Raw genomic sequence first — 18,227 nt, forward strand, 5'->3', positions numbered from 1 at the left:
GAAGGCCCAACCGCGGGCTGGCGGTGGCTTCACTGTGACCCGCTGGCCGAGGCGCGTGGGTGGCCGTGGGGCGTCCCTGGGACGTGGGCTGGAGATTCTTTGCTACCAGCAGCCCAAATGCCGGGGTTTCTCCTCCTTGCGCACTTGCTGCGGAGTTGGCAGAAGGAGGCGCCGCTCCGCGGGTCTGAGTCCCCAGCCCGGACGGCGCGGCGGGGGTCGGGCGCGGCTGCAGGGCCTGGACGGACACGGCCACCCCAGGCCACGGGCAGAGCCCCGTCTGGGCTACACTTGCTCTGCGGCCGCCACCCCCCTCCAGCCCCCGTGGGGGCCGCAGCACCGTGGAGCAGCCAGAGACACCTCCTGGCAGGGGCAGGCGGGCAGGGCGAGACCAGCCCGCGCCCTCGCGGACACTCGTTCCTGCTGAGGCCTGTCACTGCCGTGGGCGGGTGCCGGGCGCCAGGCTGTGGGGGAGCAGGGAACGCAAAGCAAGCTCCTTAGAGCCGCGGCGCCCACGTGCCAGGCGGCCTTCCAAGTTCCGGGTCTTTGGAGAAGGCAGGTTGGCAAACGGAGCCCTCGTTTCTACTCCCAATTCCCCCTTCCTGACGCAGGCCGTGAGAGCTCCGGGAGCTCCGGGCGAAGGCTGATGCTGGGACAGGGCCACACCTTGGGCTGGGGCCTGTGCCCCAGTAAAGACTGTGTGTGCGTGTGTGCCTGTGTGCACATGTGTGCCTGTGTGCACGTGTGTGCGCCTGTGTGGATGTGTGCGCCTGTGTGCATGCCTGTGTACACGTGTGTGTGCCTGTGTGTACGTGTGAGCCTGTGTGGACATGTGCGTCTGTGTGCACCTGTGTGCACATGTGCATGCCTGTGTACACGTGTGTGCCTGTGTGTACGTGTGAGCCTGTGTGGACATGTGTGCCTGTGTGTACGTGTGAGCCTGTGTGGACATGTGTGCCTGTGTGTACGTGTGAGCCTGTGTGGACATGTGTGCCTGTGTGTACCTGTGTGTATGTGTGTAATGCCTGTGTGCACATGCGTGCCCGTGTGCATGCCTGTGCGCATGTGTGTGCGCCTGTGTGGACATGTGCACTTGTGTGCATGTGTGTGCCTGTGTGCACATGTGTGTGCCTGTGCACACGTGTGCCTGTGCGCACGTGTGTGTGCCTGTGTGCACGCCTGCATGCACGTGTGCCTGTGTGCGCCTATGCGCACGTGTGCACGTGTACCAGTGTGCACGTGTGTGCCTGTGTGCACGCCTGTGCGCACGTTTGTCTGTTTGCATGTGTGCATGTGTATGCACGTGTGTGTGCCTGTGTGCACGTGTGTGCCTATGTGGATGTGTGTGCCTGTTTGCACGTGTGTACCTTGTGGACATGTGTGACTGTGTGCACGTGTGTGAATGTGTGCACCTGTATGCACGTGTGTGTGTGTGTGCATAGAATCAACCACGCTGACAGTCAGACCACGTCCTGGCTGGCTCTACTTTTGACGGCCTTTTCCCTCCGAGCAGAAGGCCTCACGGGGTCCTTCCCGTCTCTGACTCTCGCTAGTCTGAAGGGCTCCGGCCCTGCACCTCCGATCCCGCCATCTCAGACGTGCCGTGCGCTCCGGAAACACCCAAATTCCCCACGTCCTCGCGCTGGTCGGTCGCCAGCGCTTGCTCATTTTTTCACAGTGGGACCAAGCACAAAAAAAAGGTACGTTAAAAATAACCAACAGACACCCTTTTAAAACCTGCTCTGGTTTAGGAAAACATGACCGGAAGACGTTGGCTCCACAGCTGGCCAGCTCCCTCTGGCAAAACGCGGGCAGCCTCTCTGGCTAAGAAGCGCGGCTAAAGAGCAGATTCCACGGCCACAGCGTGCTGCCCCGGCCCCGTTAACTCCTGCCTTTGCTTTATGGTGCATTTACGGTGTCATTTCTCCCAGTGTTTTGTGGCCGCCGGCCATGGCAGCCCGGGGAGGGCTTAGCTGCGACTTTCACGCCCACGCCGGCCCGCGCTGGCCCTGTTCAGGACAGTGACCACGGACATGGAGCAGAGGCGCAGGGTGGGTCCCGCGCGGGCTCTCGGCTCAGAACCGCGACACAGAGAACCACGCACTGTGGCATCTCCGAAAGGGAGACACGGCCACGGCGCGGCGAGCCCGGCGTCCGTCCGGGGCACCTGAGACCAGGCAGCAGGTGCTCGCAGGGACAGGCACGGCGCGGTCCCCCTCCGCTCTGTTGGGACAGCCGCCAGCGAGCAAAGTCCCCGCAGGAAGAGAGGACGGGGCCACGTGCGCCCCGGCAGGAGGACGTCGCTGAGGAAGAACGATTAGTGAGACGTACCGACCCCTGGGCCGCTGGGCGGGGAGGGGCCGCCCTGGAAGCCGCCGGCAGGCAGGGTCAGAGGTCGCGAGAGGCTCAGAAAGGGGCTCCCCGCAGGGTCCCTGCAGCACGGTCACAGTTTCCAATGATCACTTTTGTGACTATGCAACTGGGCTCATATTACTAGCTGCAACATCACAAAAATGACACTGGCCACCGCTAATGAGCTGGCAAAGTAAGGGTCTGTCCGCTCTACAGCGAGCGAGCGAGCGAGTGGCCGGCGCAGGCCGGCGCACGGCGCAGAGGAGAGACGCGGGGAGAGAGAGGTTCGAGCCAGAGCCCTCGCGCGTGACGCGAACGCTCTCTTCGCGGACTCTCTTTAGAGTGCACATGTGCTCCCTCCGGGCCCCGGACACGTTCAATCATACATCGTGGCGCCCAAAAAACACGCCGGGCCCCGCGCACGGACGCGTCTACCGTTCAAAGAGGAGAACCCGCGGCGAGAGATGGCCAGTGTTTTCATAAGCCACGTCACCTTCCCAGCTGCTGGGATTCGGGGTGGGCGGCCGCTTTACCCAGAAACCCCCGCCAGCGTGTGCCTAGCGTGAGGCCCCCCCAAGAATGTGATCGTCCTGGCTGGCCACCCAGGGAAGCCGTGAAAGGTGGCCCGGACGTGGGTGGTGCCACGTGGGGCAGCCACGGACACCTTCTGTCCCGGCCAGACTTTCGGAACTGCGTCTGGGGGGGGTCCACTTCCTTTTCGATCCAACAAAAGGCTGCCAAGGCCACAGCTCCTCGGCCCCCCGAGCACGGGGACTTGGGGAACCCGGTTTCCCTTCATGGCGAACTGTACACACGGAGGGTCGGTCATGTGGATGTCCGGTCCCATATATGGGCGTGGACACAGAAGCCTGCCCACACGCACGTATGCACAGGCACACGGAGTGCACTGCACAGAGGCGGGCGTTGGCACGCATCACTGTCTTTGCAGCTACCTCCGTTTTGCCGGTAACGCCTGTTTTCCGAAGACCCTATTTCAGGAAAGTGTGTGAGGCTTCCTGATAGAACGTCTTCAGAAATGAATCTGAATCGAGAGACAATGCATCTAACGGCCGGGACGTCGTGGAGGACTAGGAAGGAACGTGTGTGTGCAGTGGCTGCTCTGGGGTGTGTCCAGGAGCCTGGTCCGCCCTCTCTGTCCCTAGGGGAGGTGACAGAGGGCACAGGGGTCACTGAATGTGCGTGGTTTCGTGGCACCAGTCATGTATGTCTCTCCCCGGGGAAGGGCGTCCGCACGCTCCCTGATCCAAAGAACGATTAAAATAAAAAAAAAAAAATTGTTTTTCAAAGAAGACTAAAAGGCAAAAGCAACAGTATCATAATAAGCTTGAGACTCTGTGACATACGAATTGGAGAAATCCAGAGATCAGTCTGCAACCCCAGCTTCAGGACAGCGCTGGCCTTTCTAGCCTCCCTGGTGTCTTGGGGCTGCAGACCCAGGGCCAGTGACTGCCAGGGAGGAATGTCCCACGACAGCGTGTGACGCTCGACTACAACTTTGTTTTTATTTTCTAGCTCCTTGTTCGAATGTGCATCTGTTTTCCTCCGGAGGCAGATTTCCTATCAGTTAAACGGAAGAGGCTTCCTATCTATTCAGAGCTTGGCCACGGATGCTGCCTGACAGTTTCACCTTCTGTTTAGCTGTTTACTTGTTTACTGCCACACAAGGGCCGATGCGAACCAGCTGCTTGTCAACAAGTGGGCGGGATGCACCGTCCAGGTTCTGTCTCAAATTGTGCTTCCTTTTTGCACCGTTTCTCCCTGTAAGCGTCTAGCATCCGAGTCAAGCGTGCAATGAATAGACTTTGGAGGAAGACAGCTCACTGGGTGACTAGCTCAGTAGAGCAATGAACAGACACTGGAATTTTTTTTAAACTCTTAATTTCAAAATAGCACTAAAACATATATATATATATGTGTGTGTGTATATATATATATGTATATATGTATATGCATATATGCAGTCATGTGCTAACTATATCCAGGCTCCATCCAAGATCATCCGTCCACGCTAGAACCTGGGCCTGCACTTGTCACAGCTCGTCACGAATTGCGAGCGGTGAGTGTCCCCGGCTGGGACTCTGAGCTCTGCTCGCCAGCACCCCGAGACACGCCAACTGCAGGGCTCTGTCCGTGGAAGAACCTTATCAAAAATAATGACCGCATTTCCACGATTCTAAGATGCCTCTCCCCCCAGATTTTAGCGCCTCCAGAACTGGAAAATATCTCACAATAAATACGCACAGTCAACGCCGCCCTCTCCCCTTCCCCTCATCACAAACGCTGCATCTGGTAGCCGGCGGCATCTCAGAAACGAGGAAATCTGGCATCAGGTCATGCACCCGCCCCCCTCCCCCCCGACGGCCCCCTCTCATTGCACGGGTCCGCCGGCGGCTCTCGGTCATACCTGCGGAAGTCCAGCAGCGACCTCGCGGAGGAAGGGACTCCCCGGTCATACCAGCTCAGGAAGTGGAACTGGGTCACCGTGCGCGTCTCGTTGGTTTGCAGGTTCTTCAGGTAGAAGCTCCTCACCAGGAAGTCCTCGCACCAGATGTGCTCAGAGACCAGATTCACCTGGACGGAGGGGAGAGGCAGGGAGGGAGACACGAAGGGCGGGCATCACGCATCCCCGCCGGACACGGAGCCGGGCGTGGGGCAAGTGCTACAAGGAAGGCTGGTTTCTAATCAGTGGCCCCGCCCGCCTGCTCTATTTGAACATGGCACATGCAAAAGATGGCTCTGTGTGTTTGCATGTGTACATGCGTGAGTGTGCATGTGCCTGTTCAATGTCACTCGGGGGGGGGCTCGACAGGCACATTATCAAACTATCTATTTATTTAGAGACAGAGTCTCACTCTGTCACCTGGGCTAGAGTGCCGTGGCGTCAGCCTAGCTTACAGCAACACCAAACTCCTGGGTGCAACTGATCCTCCTGCCTCAGCCTCCCCAGTAGCTGGGTCTACAGGTGCACACCACCACGCATAGCTAATTTTTCTATTTTTAGTAGAGACGGGGTCTCGCTCTGGGACTCTGGCGCTCCGACTAGTTCCGACGCAAAGCAGAACCAGAGGTGCGCTCTCGGACTCGCTTCAATGCCCGAGTTTATCCAGTTCATTCTTGGTGTGGGCGGAAACCCTAGCAGGAGAAATGAACTTGTGGGCAGGTTGTCCATGAATAAAAAGTTCAGATTGGCCGGGCAACGTGGTGGCTCACACCTGTCGTTCTAAGCGTTCTGGGAGGCGGAGGCGGGCAGATCGCTCGAGGTCAGGAGTTCATAGACCAGCCTGAGCAAGAGCGAGACCCCGTCTCTACTAAAAATAGAAAGAAATTAATTGGCCAGCTACAAATATATGTGGAAGAAATTAGCCGGGCATGGTGGCGCAGGCCTGTAGTCCCAGCTACTCCGGAGGCTGAGGCAGGAGAATCACCCGAGCCTGGGAATTTGAGGTTGCTGTGAGCTAGGCTGACACCACGGCACTCAAGCCCGGGCAACAGAGTGAGACTCTCTCTCAAAAAAAAAAAACCCCAAAAACCAAAAATAAAACGTCAGATGGTGCAGACACAGAACTCGAGGAGCACTGGGGACAGGCCATGCGGCTCAGGCAGCAGCACCAATAAGCCGTTAGCGGAGGGGGTGGCCGGGCTCTCTGTGACAGTGACCCGCTTCAGGGCCTGTCCAGGCTGCACGGCACCAGGGCCAGGCCGTCGGGGGGATCTTATTTTCTTCCGTCAGCATTTGGATCCATGTAATTTAGAAAAACGAAAACCACGCCCTCCACCCCGGGGCACAGCCCACAGCCATGCAGCTGTCGGGGTGCCTGGCCTCTGCCGGCCCTGCCGCCTCCGAGGGCGGGGCGGGGGGGCGACCGTCCCCACGCAGGGCAGGGCGGGGCAGGGCGAGCTCCGGCCGCGCAGGGAGGACCGGCCAGGCGAGTTGCGCTCAGAGGGGGCGGGGCGCGGGCGCAGGCGCCTTCTGAGTACCTCGTAGACGTGGTAGAGGCTGGTGCCCTCGTCCGGCCAGTAGCGGTGGCACTGCCTGACGCCGTTCTCCGTCAGCGGGGCCAGCATGGCGACCACCGCGCAGCCGCTCTCCCACACCATCTGCGGACAGAGAGGGGCGCGGCCGCGGCGTGACTGTCCGCACCGCCCGGGGCACACGTGACGTCTGCGCCCAGGGGCGCGGCCCCGATCTGCTCCGTGCGCAGGACGCTCGCTTCACCTTCACGGGACACGCTTTCTCTGCGCCCGCCGGCACCGCTCTGGAGAACCCGGCCCAAGTTTGCATGGGCCGTGAAATATTAAAAAAATAATAATATTAAAGTGAATGCATTCCACAGCACTGAAAACCTCCTCAGGTCCCTGTCCGGCTGTTTGACTCAACTTCTGATCTATAAAGATGGAACTTTCCATAAGGCAGCGCAGAGCGGACGGCAGGCAGGCTCACGCTGCACGAAAACCGCCCGCCCCGAGTGGCGGGAAGGGCGACCGGCGGACAGCCCCGACTTCTGGGGGCCGCCGTTATTTTGCGCAACCAGAGAAGCACGCTGCTTTGCTGAGCTGCCGCCCTGTCACACGGGGAAGGCGCTAGAAGGTTTCTTTTCAGAAGCGCATCGCGGAAAGCAACAGGTTGCTGCTGCAATTCCGCTTGCTTCCGCCAAAGCACTGCAGTCCTATTCGAATCGCAGCAGATCCCAAACTGAGGCACTGACTCGTGACAGCCACGTTGAGAACAGGTCCCAACAGCAGTCGACACGTGAACGCACGCCCAAACACGCAGCCACGACAGAGACAGACGCGAAGTCCTCGAGCCGTGCTGCTTTCCCCACGCAACTCGCAGCTTTGGGGCCGTGAAACCACGTGTTCACAGTCACGGCCGTGATTGCTCAGGGCCGTATCATTCCGGGGGGAGCGCACTGATGTAGCATTTGCGGGCTTTTATTAGCATATTAAATTACAGAGTGAGGAGGGCTCTGAGCTCCCCGCGATGGGTCACATTAACTTCACAGGAATATTTGCAAGCGGCCGCCTTTGCATGTGAATTTGGCACCCAAGAGAGCTTCCATTTCTTTTAAATACAGACATAAAAATCCAAGTAAGATCTCGTTATTTAAAAAGTACACAGGTCCCAAACACAAAATGCTTTCTCATCGTGGTTCACGTTATTAAACCCTCCTTTAAATTACGTTTTTAAAGTCAGACACCCGCACGATGTTCTCCTCCTTTAACACTGACGGATGTTCCCACGTGGTCCACGCCCCTAACCCACCTCGCTGCCCGTCATTTATGTCGGGATTTAGTGGGAACCACTGAGGCATTTACAAAAAACCCACAAGTAAGAGTGCCGGAACGCGCACACTCTCTTTTTCCTCGGTGCCAACCCTGCAGGACAAGAATTCGGAACGTGCTTCTCGCTTCGAGCTTCTCGGGGCGCCTGGACCTGCCCCGCCAGTCTGCGTTCCCCGCGTGTGGCGGCTTAACGCGCCTTTGGGAGGCCAAGCGGCTCATTGAGGCCATTATGAAAATGAGGGGAAACGCAGACTTTATGAGTGCAATAAAAACACAATGATCTCGGCCATAAACTAATCGCCCGGCACTCCATCCGTGCAGCCCAAGTGTGACATTACGGGAGGGTCTTGCTGTGGGGCGGACGCTCTCATTGGCCCCCGTCACCGCGCCTGTCACGGGCCCCGTGCTCTCTGAAGGCTCGGCCAAGATTAAATCCAGACGGAACTTAATTTAAACAAACAATCCCAAAGGCCCCCAGGGGAGGAGTATTTCCTTCTAGGTCTCGGCGTGCAAAAGCAGAGAGGGGAATCCACTAAATCAGGCAAACAGGCAGCCCAATCGGGTGCCAACATTGTGAGCCGTGCATGGATCCCAGAGCATCACGGCGCGTCCCCCCGACCCCGCATGCAGCCGCCCACCCGGGAGGGAACCTGGCACTCGCCGTCCTGTTCCCGCCCTCGGCCATGGCACCGGCGGCTTCACCCAAAACATGCAGGGAAAGCTTTTCTTTTCTTTTCCTTTTTTTCCTCAAGTCTCACTCTGTTGTCCAGGCTAGAGTGAGTGCTGTGGCATCAGCCTAGCTCACAGCAACCTCAATCTCCTGGGCTCAAGCGATCCTCCTGCCTCAGCCTCCCAAGTAGCTGGGACTACAGACATGCGCCACCATCTCTGGCTCATTTTGTTTTTCTATATATATATTTTTTTTTTGGGACAGAGTCTGTCTTTGTTGCCCAGGCTAGAGTGAGTGCCATGGCGTCAGCCTAGCTCACAGCAACCTCAATCTCCTGGGCTCAAGCGATCCTCCTGCCTCAGCCTCCCAAGTAGCTGGGACTACAGACATGCGCCACCATCTCTGGCTCATTTTGTTTTTCTATATATTTTTTTTTTTTTTGGGACAGAGTCTGTCTTTGTTGCCCAGGCTAGAGTGAGTGCCATGGCGTCAGCCTAGCTCACAGCAACCTCAAACTCCTGGGCTCAAGCGATCCTTCTGTCTCAGCCTCCCAAGTAGCTGGGACTACAGGCACACGCCACCATGCCCGGCTAATTTGTTCTATATATGTTAGTTGGCCAATTAGTTTCTTTCTATTTATAGTAGAGACGGGGTCTCGCTCTTGCTCAGGCTGGTTTTGAACTCCCGACCTCGAGCAATCCACCCGCCTCGGCCTCCCAGAGAGCTAGGATTACAGGCGTGAGCTACCGCGCCCGGCCCAAAGGCTGGTCAAGTGGAGCAGTGGGAGTGGAGAAGGAACAAAGGAATCTGTAACTGGTTGTGATCAATTAGTTGTAAACACCACTGCACTCGGACCAACCTCTATATTTTTTTAGTGGCCAATTAATTTTCTTTCTATTTTTAGTAGAGACAGGGTCTCGCTCTTGCTCAGGCTGGTCTCGAACTCCTGACCTTGAGCGATCCTCCCGCCTGGGCCTCCCAGAGTGCTAGGATTATAGGCACGAACCACCGCACCCGGCCCATGCAGGAAAGTTTACTCGGGATTTGGTGGGAACATAGAATAGCAGTTCAAATTCCAGTCCATGAACATCCAATCTCTAAGCAGGGAGAAGTTTCGCTGTTTTCCTTCTCCTCGGCTGGCCGTAGTTTGCGGGTGGAACACAGGAAGGTGCTGTTCGTGTGACGGGTCTGTGGTGGATCTCAAACCGTCTTCTCCAGGAAGGACAGAGTGACCCCAAGCCCTCTGTGCTCCTGGTGCAGTTCATCCAAATAGGCGGTTCACGGGGTTCCAGAAACGGCAGCCTCTAGCACTTTCTGTTCTGTTGAGTATCAGAAAACACAACACTGATGGCCACCTGCTCCTCTGACGCCCCAAGTGGCAGGCACTGGCTGGAGATTCCAGAGCGGACAAGATATCCCCGCCACAAGCCGGGTGGCGAAACGTCCCTATGTCACTGTCCTTCCCGGCCCCCCGCTGTGCTCCTGTTTGCAGTTATGGGATCACTTTTTTTTTTTTTTGAGACAGAGTCTTGCTTTGCTGCCCAGGCTAGAGTGAGTGCGGTGGCATCAGCCTAGCTCACAGCAACCTCAAACTCCTGGGCTCAAGTGATCCTCCTGCATCAGCCTCCCGAGTAGCTGGGACTACAGGCATGCGCCACCATGCCTGGCTAATTTTTTCTATATATATATTAGTTGGCCAATTAATTTTTTTCTATCTTTATAGTAGAGACGGGGGTCTTGCTCTTGCTCAGGCTGATTTCGAACTCCTGACCTTGAGCAATCCGCCCGCCTTGGCCTCCCAGAGTGCTGGGATGACAGGCGTGAGCCACTGCGCCCGGCCTATGGGATCACTGTTCCCAGGCAGGAAGCAGGCGCCACGGAAGCTGCATCAGAGCAAAGCCAACAGGGATTGGAGCCTTCTGCGCGGGAGCGGGTGTGGAGTCTGGGAGCCGGGCTTCAGGGGATACTTTGAGACGCTCTGTTCTGTGAGCTTCTCCCTAAATGCACTGACCCCTCACCGAGGAAGCCCGCCGGGAGGTTTGCAAACGTCTCGACCCCGAGTGCCTGGGCCGGGAGAGGGCAGCGGCTCCCGTGGTCCCACTGGTCCCTTCCCTGCCGGAGGAGGCAGGCGGCCGGCCCGGTGGCTCTCGGCTGCCCCAGAACTGCAGCAAGCACCTGCTGCCGGTCCCTGTGGGGCCAGCCCGTCCTGACTCCCATGGAGCTCTTGGTGGCACCCACGGGGACGCCACCTGGACTGGGCCCTCTGTGCGGTTATTCCGGGGCAAGCAGCTGCAGAAACGAGCACTCAGCGCGACCCGGGCGCTGGCCCGCGCTGTGGCTGCTGTGCGGGATCCGGCGAGCGAGTTCGCTGGCGGCGCATCTGGAATCCGTGCCTCTCTCTGTCGCAGCCGAGCCGATCCTCCCCAGGGGTGCGCAGAAGTCCCGCCCCAGTCCCGGGAATCCACGTGTGTTTGCAAACGGATGCAACCAGGTCGAGGCGAGGCTGCGCTGGGTGGGCGTGGGCTCCAGTCTAGCCCTACTGTGCGTCTGCAGGACGGGGTCGCCACGCAGAGGCGCAGACCGCGAGGAGGAGGCCGCGGGGAGACGGCAGCCACGGCCAGAGAACGCCTGGGGCCACCGGGGCTGGGGAGGCCGGAAGGGCCCTCCTGGGAGGCCTGGGGGGAGCGTGGCCCTGGCCACACCTTGATTTCCGGCTTCTGCCTTCCAGAGCCGGGAGAGGACACGCCGCTGCTGTCTTAGCAGCTGGTCTGAGATACTCTGCTGCATCAGCCTAGAAACTCACTCAGTCCCGCGGCCACCCGTCACGCCAGCCACGCCAGCCACGCCAGCCACGTCGGCCACACCAGCCACGTCAACCATGCCAGCCACACCAGCCACGGGTGTTGAGGGCGTCAGCCCCGAGACTCCTGCCGCGGTCAGCTCAGCAGATGCACGGACACTCGGGGGCTCCTCGCCAGAGGTCGATCCGAGTGCTAAGTATCTAACGAGCAGACAGAAGTCAAACAGTCCGGCTTAAACACGGGCAGAAGCCCTTAACGCACATTTCTCCAAGAAGACACACAGACCACACGCGTGCGGGAAGGAGCTCACGTCGCCGACACGCAGGGAGACACGCTTCGGGCCTGTCGCGTGTCCTCCAAGACAGAGGCGCGCTGGGGAGGGCGAGGGGGGAAGGGGGGAGCCCAGGCGCCGTCCGTCCGTGGAAACGTGAATTAGCCCAGCCGTCCTGGAAAACAGCGCTGAGAGTCCCCGACAAATTAAAACTGAAAATGCCGTGGGAGGCGGGAACCCCACTTCTGGGCTCGGCCCCCTGCAGAAACTGCAGCCAGCGTTGCGGGCCTGCGGGAGCCGGTCCCTCGGTGGTCCGAGGGCCTCATGGGGCCTGATCCGCGCTGGCGCCGGCCGCTACTGCTGATCAGAGACCTCGCCGGCCTCTTCCTGGAAACCTGCCCAGCCGGGGCATCCACGGCGCCTGTCCCTGTCCTCGCCGCCCGGACAGAGAGACAGCATCTGCCTCGACCTGTCGGAGCTCAGCAGCCCTCGGGGGGACAGCGGGGATCGCCGTGGAGACAGACGGGCCTCCCTTCGCTCTCTGGGCCACGTCCTGGCCTCACGCCGAGGCCGGGTCTCCCCGGTTTGCGAACCGTCTCCTGGGATGAGTCTCTCTCCTCCAAGTTCCTGCTCAGAGGACTTCTGTTCACAGCACGCTGAAAGACACCGGCGCTGCCACGGCCACTACGGCGCTACCCACGACAGCCAGCCACGGACCGGCCTCTGTGGCCATCAGCGACCACGGGGGCAGCGTGGCATGTGCAGAATGGAGTGTGATTCGGTCCTAAAGAAGGACACCTGCCACTTTCGACGATGTGGGTGACCCCGGAGGACGTGACGCCAAACGCAGTGAGCCGGCACGAGAGACAGACCACGTGGTCCCACGTTTTGTGGAATCCAAAAGGGTCTGACGCACAGGAACAGAATGCGCAGGACGGTGCCTTCTGGAGGCCTCCCGTGCGGGACGGTGACCGTGGGCCGCGACCTGTCACCCGCGGGAGGTGTGCGGAGACGGCAGGTCTCGCGTGTTCTTGCCACACGCTATCCGTGGAGACGTGCGAGGAGACGGGTGTGCTCACCTGCTTGACTGTGGCGATGGCTCCGCCGTGTGTGTGTACACGGAGCAGTGGGTCATACACCATAAACATAAACAACCTGAACTCTCGGAAGCACCACAAAGCCCAGCTGAAGGGGAGACGACCCGCCCAGGCCGCTTCCCTGCAATCGCCCCGGGCCGCTCCAGGCAGGAAACTTCCCCTCCCTCTACTAGATCTCTTGTGATACATCCCTGCCTCCCTGGTCAGTCCTGTCCACGTCCTTGTCTGTCTTCTCGCGGACTGTCCCCTCCTCCAAGGCCAGGTCCCGCCTGGCGCTGTGCCTCCTGCCACGCCCTGGCAGCGGGACGCTGTGTAGACGCTCAGGGGAAAACAACGCGCATCTCTGAAAAGCGGCCGTCTGAGCGCGCAGGGGAAGGGGACTCAGAGAAAGCGCGGTCGAAGGCTTGCCCGGCAGACGTCCTCCCGGGACTCGCTCAAACGCAAAAGTCTCCTTTTTCCTTTTCACATATGCGAATTAATGGCTTGGCGCGCGCGGAAGCCGCTGGTGCGTGAGCACGGCCTCTCCTCCGGGCAGGCAGGCGGGCACCCCTTATGCTGCCACGCGGCTCCCGCGGACGTCCACGCTGGGCGCGGCTGGGCGGAGGGGACCCCGCCCTGCGGCGCAGACGCCGGCCACGCGGAACGTGACGGGGAGTCAGGCCCTGAAGCCCGGCGACACCCGAGCTTCACCCCCACACGCCTGTGGTGTCTGTAACTGACCGTGTGGTCTGAGATAGTTAAAGAAGAAGAAACGATGCGTGTGACACGGTGACATGGGGGGGAGGTGGGGGAGGGGAGAGGAAAGCAAGGGGGGAGGGGGATAGGCGGAAAGGGAGAGGAGGGGAAGGGGAGGTGAGGGATAGGCGGAGGGGGAGGGGAGGAGGATGGGGAGGGGTAAGTGAGGGGGAGGGGAGAGGTTTGGGAAGGGGTATGGGGATGGGTGGGGAGGGGTAGGTGGAGGGGGATGGGGATGGGTGGGGAGGGGTAGGTGGAGGGGGATGGGAATGGGTGGGGAGGGGTAGGTGGAGGGGGATGGGAATGGGTGGGGGAGGGGTAGGTGGAGGGGGATGGGGATGGGTGGGGAGGGGTAGGTGGAGGGGGATGGGGATGGGTGGGGAGGGGTAGGTGGAGGGGGATGGGGAGCAGTGGGGAGGGGTAGGTGGAGGGGGATGGGGAGCAGTGGGGAGGGGTAGGTGGAGGGGGATGGGGATGGGTGGGGGAGGGGTAGGTGGAGGGGGATGGGGAGCAGTGGGGAGGGGTAGGTGGAGGGGGATGGGGATGGGTGGGGAGGGGTAGGTGGAGGGGGATGGGGAGGGTGGGGGAGGGGTAGGTGGAGGGGGATGGGGAGGGTGGGGCAGGGGTAGGTGGAGGGGGATGGGGAGCAGTGGGGAGGGGTATGGGGAGGGGTGGTGGAGGGGTAGGGGTATGGGGAGGGGTGGTGGAGGGGTAGGGGGATGGGGAGGGTGGGGGAGGGGTAGGTGGAGGGGGATGGGGAGGGTGGGGAGGGGTAGGTGGAGGGGGATGGGGAGGGTGGGGCAGAGGTAGGTGGAGGGAGATGGGGAGCAGTGGGGAGGGGTATGGGGAGGGGTGGTGGAGGGGTAGGGGTATGGGGAGGGGTGGTGGAGGGGTAGGGGGATGGGGAGGGGAGGGGGAGGGGTAGGGGGATGGGGAGGGGTGGGGAGGAGTAGGTGGAGGGGGATGGGGAGCGGTGGGGGAGGGGGATGGGTGGGGGAGGGGTAGGCGGGGGAGGGGTGGGGACCAGGGACCCCACAGGACACACAGAAGTGGAACTGTCGGGTGTCGTCAGCTGGGATCCACAGAAACCAGCTAGAAAAGAAGCTCACTGTGTGCGTTCCTCACGGAGTCTGAGTTCACGTGCTCACGCGTGTGGCGAGAGGCCGTGGCCACCGCGAGCGCGGGCTGGACAGGGCGCCGGAGGCCGCAGTCTCCGAGCTCCAGATTCAGGTGAGGCCGTCCCGGAGAGGCTTTATTTCACCTTTAAAGGTTTGCGAATGTACGTGTAGAAAATCCCGCAGGACCGAACATCAGAAATAAATGAAATGGGAAAATCCAGGGCCTGTGCTTAAAACACGCACAGATCATGGGAATGAAGTTTCCCTAAGAAATTAACTAAGAGCCAGCACAACCCTCAAGTTCCCTCTGTCTCCATGCTGTGAGTCAGCATGTCCCTAGGCAAACGCCCCACCCGCCCCTGCGACCTCCAGGCCTGCCGTGGGAGGGCAGGAAGTTGCACGCCCAAACCGGGAACCGAGGCCCCCCCGTCCATGCTCTGAGGTCTGGCGCCCCGAGGCTCTGACCAGGGCGGGGGCGGGGGCGGGGACGGGACACGCTGTGCAGCCCGGGGCTGCCCCTTCCCTACTGCGCCCCTGCCTGGACCGGGGTGGCCGCTGCCGGCCCATGTGGCAGACACAGACAGACGGACAGACACGCCCGCGTGAGCACGGGCGCCAAGAGCGCTGTTGTCGCTCACTGGACTCTCGCCTCTCGGTCCCTCCCCCCGGGCGGCGAGGGCCTGGAAGGAAAAACCGCTTGATCCTCTGGGTCTCCTGGAATGACTGGCTCAGGCTTTTTCGTGCCCACAGCAAGGACTGTGATCTGCAGATGCTAAACACAAAGAGCTTTACTTAAATCAAGCCTATCAATTAGGAAAGGAGAAAAGGCATTTCCCCCACCAAGACCCTCCCAGATGCTTCCAGAAAGTGGGACTGCAGCCCACCGAGCATCTGCAGCCAGGAGCGGGCACTCCACACCTCTCCCTGGGCTGCGCGGCCCGGCGCCCGGGCTCGGATTCCGTCCTGGAAGTCGCCCTGTTTTTCGCACGGCGCACATGGCTGGGAACGCACGTTTTCCTCGCGGCCTGGCCGCCGGCAGGCTGGGGACCGCAGGCTTCCGATGCCCGGGGAGGCTGCCCCGTTCCTGGGTGACGGCGCGTCTGTCTCCCAGGGCGGGGACCCCGCGTCCACGACTGCATCTCACCTCTGCCGACGCTCGCCACGCACTGAGACCACGCCGCCTGAACCTCCGCCAGGCTTGGGACCAGTGACGTCCAGCCACTGCGGCGTGCCACAGCAAGGCACTCTCTTAAGCCTGCCCAGTTTTCTAGCTCTTTCTAGAAGTGTGAAAGGAGGGGTGGCAAACGGCCAGCTGCCTTCGGGTGGCTTGGGCCACCTGGAGCAGGACTGGAGGAAGGTGCCAAGGCCGGGAGGGGCAGCGAGGGGCCCACGGCAATCAGTGCTGCTGCTGGGGCCACGTGAGCCCGGACCGGACGTGCCTGTCCCCCGTCCCTTCTTCTGCCCTGTCCTGCCCCACCCAGACCTCCCTCTGGGCCCCTGTGGGGGGCCACCCGGCCCACGGCTGCCCAGCAGGGCAGGGGCCTCTTCTCTTCTGAGCCCCTGTGCTGTGTAGAGTAGCGTGTCCCCTGCCCCAAATCCACGTCCACCTGGAGCCCGGAACGTGGCCTGGTTTGGAGATAGGGTCTTTGCAGATGAGCAAGCGACAGGCCAGGGTCAGGGTGGACTCTACGTCCGCTGGCTGGTGCCTTTGCGAGGGGAGGGGACAGGGACAGAGACACGGCAGGGGAGGCCGCGTGACCAGGCAAGCAGAGGTGGGGTGCACGTGCCCACCCAGGAGCACAGCACCGAGAGCAGGACAGGCCCGGGACAGACTCCCCTGAACCCCCAGGAGGAGCCGGCCCGGCCGACACCCTGGCCTCAGACTCCCGGCGTCCGGAGCTGCGCGCGAGCAACTTCCGTTGTTTTGAGCCACCGGATCTGTGGCATGTGGCGGCAGCAGCCGTGGGAAACAAGGACAGCGTGGCCTTTCCCAGCCACGCCCACGCCACGCCGCCAAGCCTGCCGGGTTCTCTGGCTGTCGGCAGAGCCCGAGGCGGCGATTCGGATCAGCACTGAGGCCGCGATGAAGGAAGGTGTCTCCGCACATCCCGCGTGGGCGTGCCTGGGCTCCCCGGTCCGAATGTGCCGCCGGCCACGGATCCAGGCAGCCCCGGCTCGGCCCGTCCCAGGCGCCTGCAGTGGGCTTTCAGATCCAGCTCTGTCCTCACAGGTACTCACACATCGGTGCCCATCTGCAGAAGCTCCGCCTCTGGGGGACGTTTGAGTGACAGGTGTCCTGCTAGGCTCCGGCGGCAGAGGAAACCTTAGCTTGGAATCTGCTCACGTCCGTCCGGGAAGAGCGCTGCCCCCGAGACGCGGACAGCTGTCTGGGCAGACCCGGCCCCCTGGAGCCGCTCCAGTTAAGTCCTGGAAAAGGACCACAGGTCTGGGCCACGGCGCACCTGCTCCTTTTTTTTTTTTTGAGACAGAGTCTCACTCTGTTGCCTGGGCTAGAGTGAGTGCCGTGGCATCAGCCTCGCTCACAGCAACCTCCAACTCCTGGGCTCAAGCGATCCTCCTGCCTCAGCCTCCCGAGTAGCTGGGACTACAGGCGTGCGCCACCATGCCCAGCTGATGTTTTCTCTATATAGTTTTAGTTGTCCAGTTAATTTCTTTCTATTGTTAGTAGAGACGGGGTTTCGCTCTTGCTCAGGCTGGTCTTTAACTCCTGGCCTCGAGTGATCCTCCTGCCTCGGCCTCCCAGAGTGCTAGGATTACAGGCGTGAGCCACCGCGCCCGGTCTGTCCTTGCTCCTTGACACACGGAGACTCAGCCGTGGGTTTGTGCCGCGCCCACACAGCGAAACCTGGCACCCGAGAGAGGCCGTTTCTGTTGGGAAGCGGCGATGAAGACAACAGTCTTTTGATAAAAATGAAGAGAATTAAATGACTTTCTTAATAAAAAAAGCCACTTTGGTTATATAAAAATGTGATTTCTGTGTGTTTTCTGATTACTGTCATTTGTAAAAGAAAACTAACCAGCCCCTCACCTGTGTGGTGGTCGCCTAACCTCAGTCACGGCAGAGGGTCCTCTCTGGCGGTTTTATCCATCCGCTGACTTCAAGGGGAATTATAAAAATGTGAAATAAATCATTTTATGCCAATTAAAACACAAAACACCACTGGGACCACAGAGGGCAGACGTACGGGGAATAGAAAACCACAGACTGATGTCACATCGTAACAGACTTGGATCAGGGCGTTTGCTCCGTGAGGGGCTGTCTCGCCACGCGTACCGCGTTTCCCCGAAAACAAGACAGGGTCTTGTATTTATTTTTCCTCAAGAAGACACCCCAGGGCTTGTTTTCAGGGGATGTGCTATTTTCCCCTCAAAGCCTCAGCTCGCAGCACGCACAGGATGCCCGGGACCTGACGGGGAGCCAACCTTGTTGGTGGGGCTGCCCGCACCTTTCCGGTCACCTCTGGGACAGTCGCTGTCACGACGGGGCGGGTGAGAAGGGCTGCTCGTCTTCTTTCCCGCTCCACAACGGCATGCATGGGATGTGCAGATGCACTGCGTAGCCACGCCCGTCACTAGGGCTTATTTTCGGGGTGGGGCTTCTATGGCGCAAATGCTTAGCGATCCTGCTAGGGCTTATTGTATGGGTCGGTCTTATTTTTGGGGAAACACGGTAGTCCCAGCACACCGATCCACATAACCTATTCCACTCTCTCCAACCTCCGCCCTACGGCCTTGTTGCCCGATGGTGGGTGTCTCTAGACGACCCAGGACGTGAAGACGATGTGTCTCACAGGCTCTGCAGGGCCGTGCCCGGCCACACGCAGGAGGGGAGCCCACGGAGGCCAGCACCCTGGTCCTGGG

General features: G+C 60.3%; 1 protein-coding gene across 1 annotated transcript in view; it reads right to left on the bottom strand.

The window, feature by feature from the left end:
- The window catches only part of PTPRN2 (protein tyrosine phosphatase receptor type N2), a 595,476-nt gene that overhangs the window by 17,099 nt on the left and 560,150 nt on the right, over positions 1-18,227 (bottom strand). The window contains exons 18-19 of the mRNA XM_076006762.1: positions 6,349-6,468; positions 4,775-4,941 (exon numbers count right to left, since the gene is read on the bottom strand). Of these exons, the coding sequence (XP_075862877.1) occupies positions 4,775-4,941; positions 6,349-6,468 (287 nt within the window). The remainder of the gene's footprint in view (positions 1-4,774; positions 4,942-6,348; positions 6,469-18,227) is intronic.

This window comes from Microcebus murinus, chromosome 9, assembly GCF_040939455.1.
Source record: "Microcebus murinus isolate Inina chromosome 9, M.murinus_Inina_mat1.0, whole genome shotgun sequence".
Classification (NCBI taxonomy): domain Eukaryota; kingdom Metazoa; phylum Chordata; class Mammalia; order Primates; family Cheirogaleidae; genus Microcebus; species Microcebus murinus.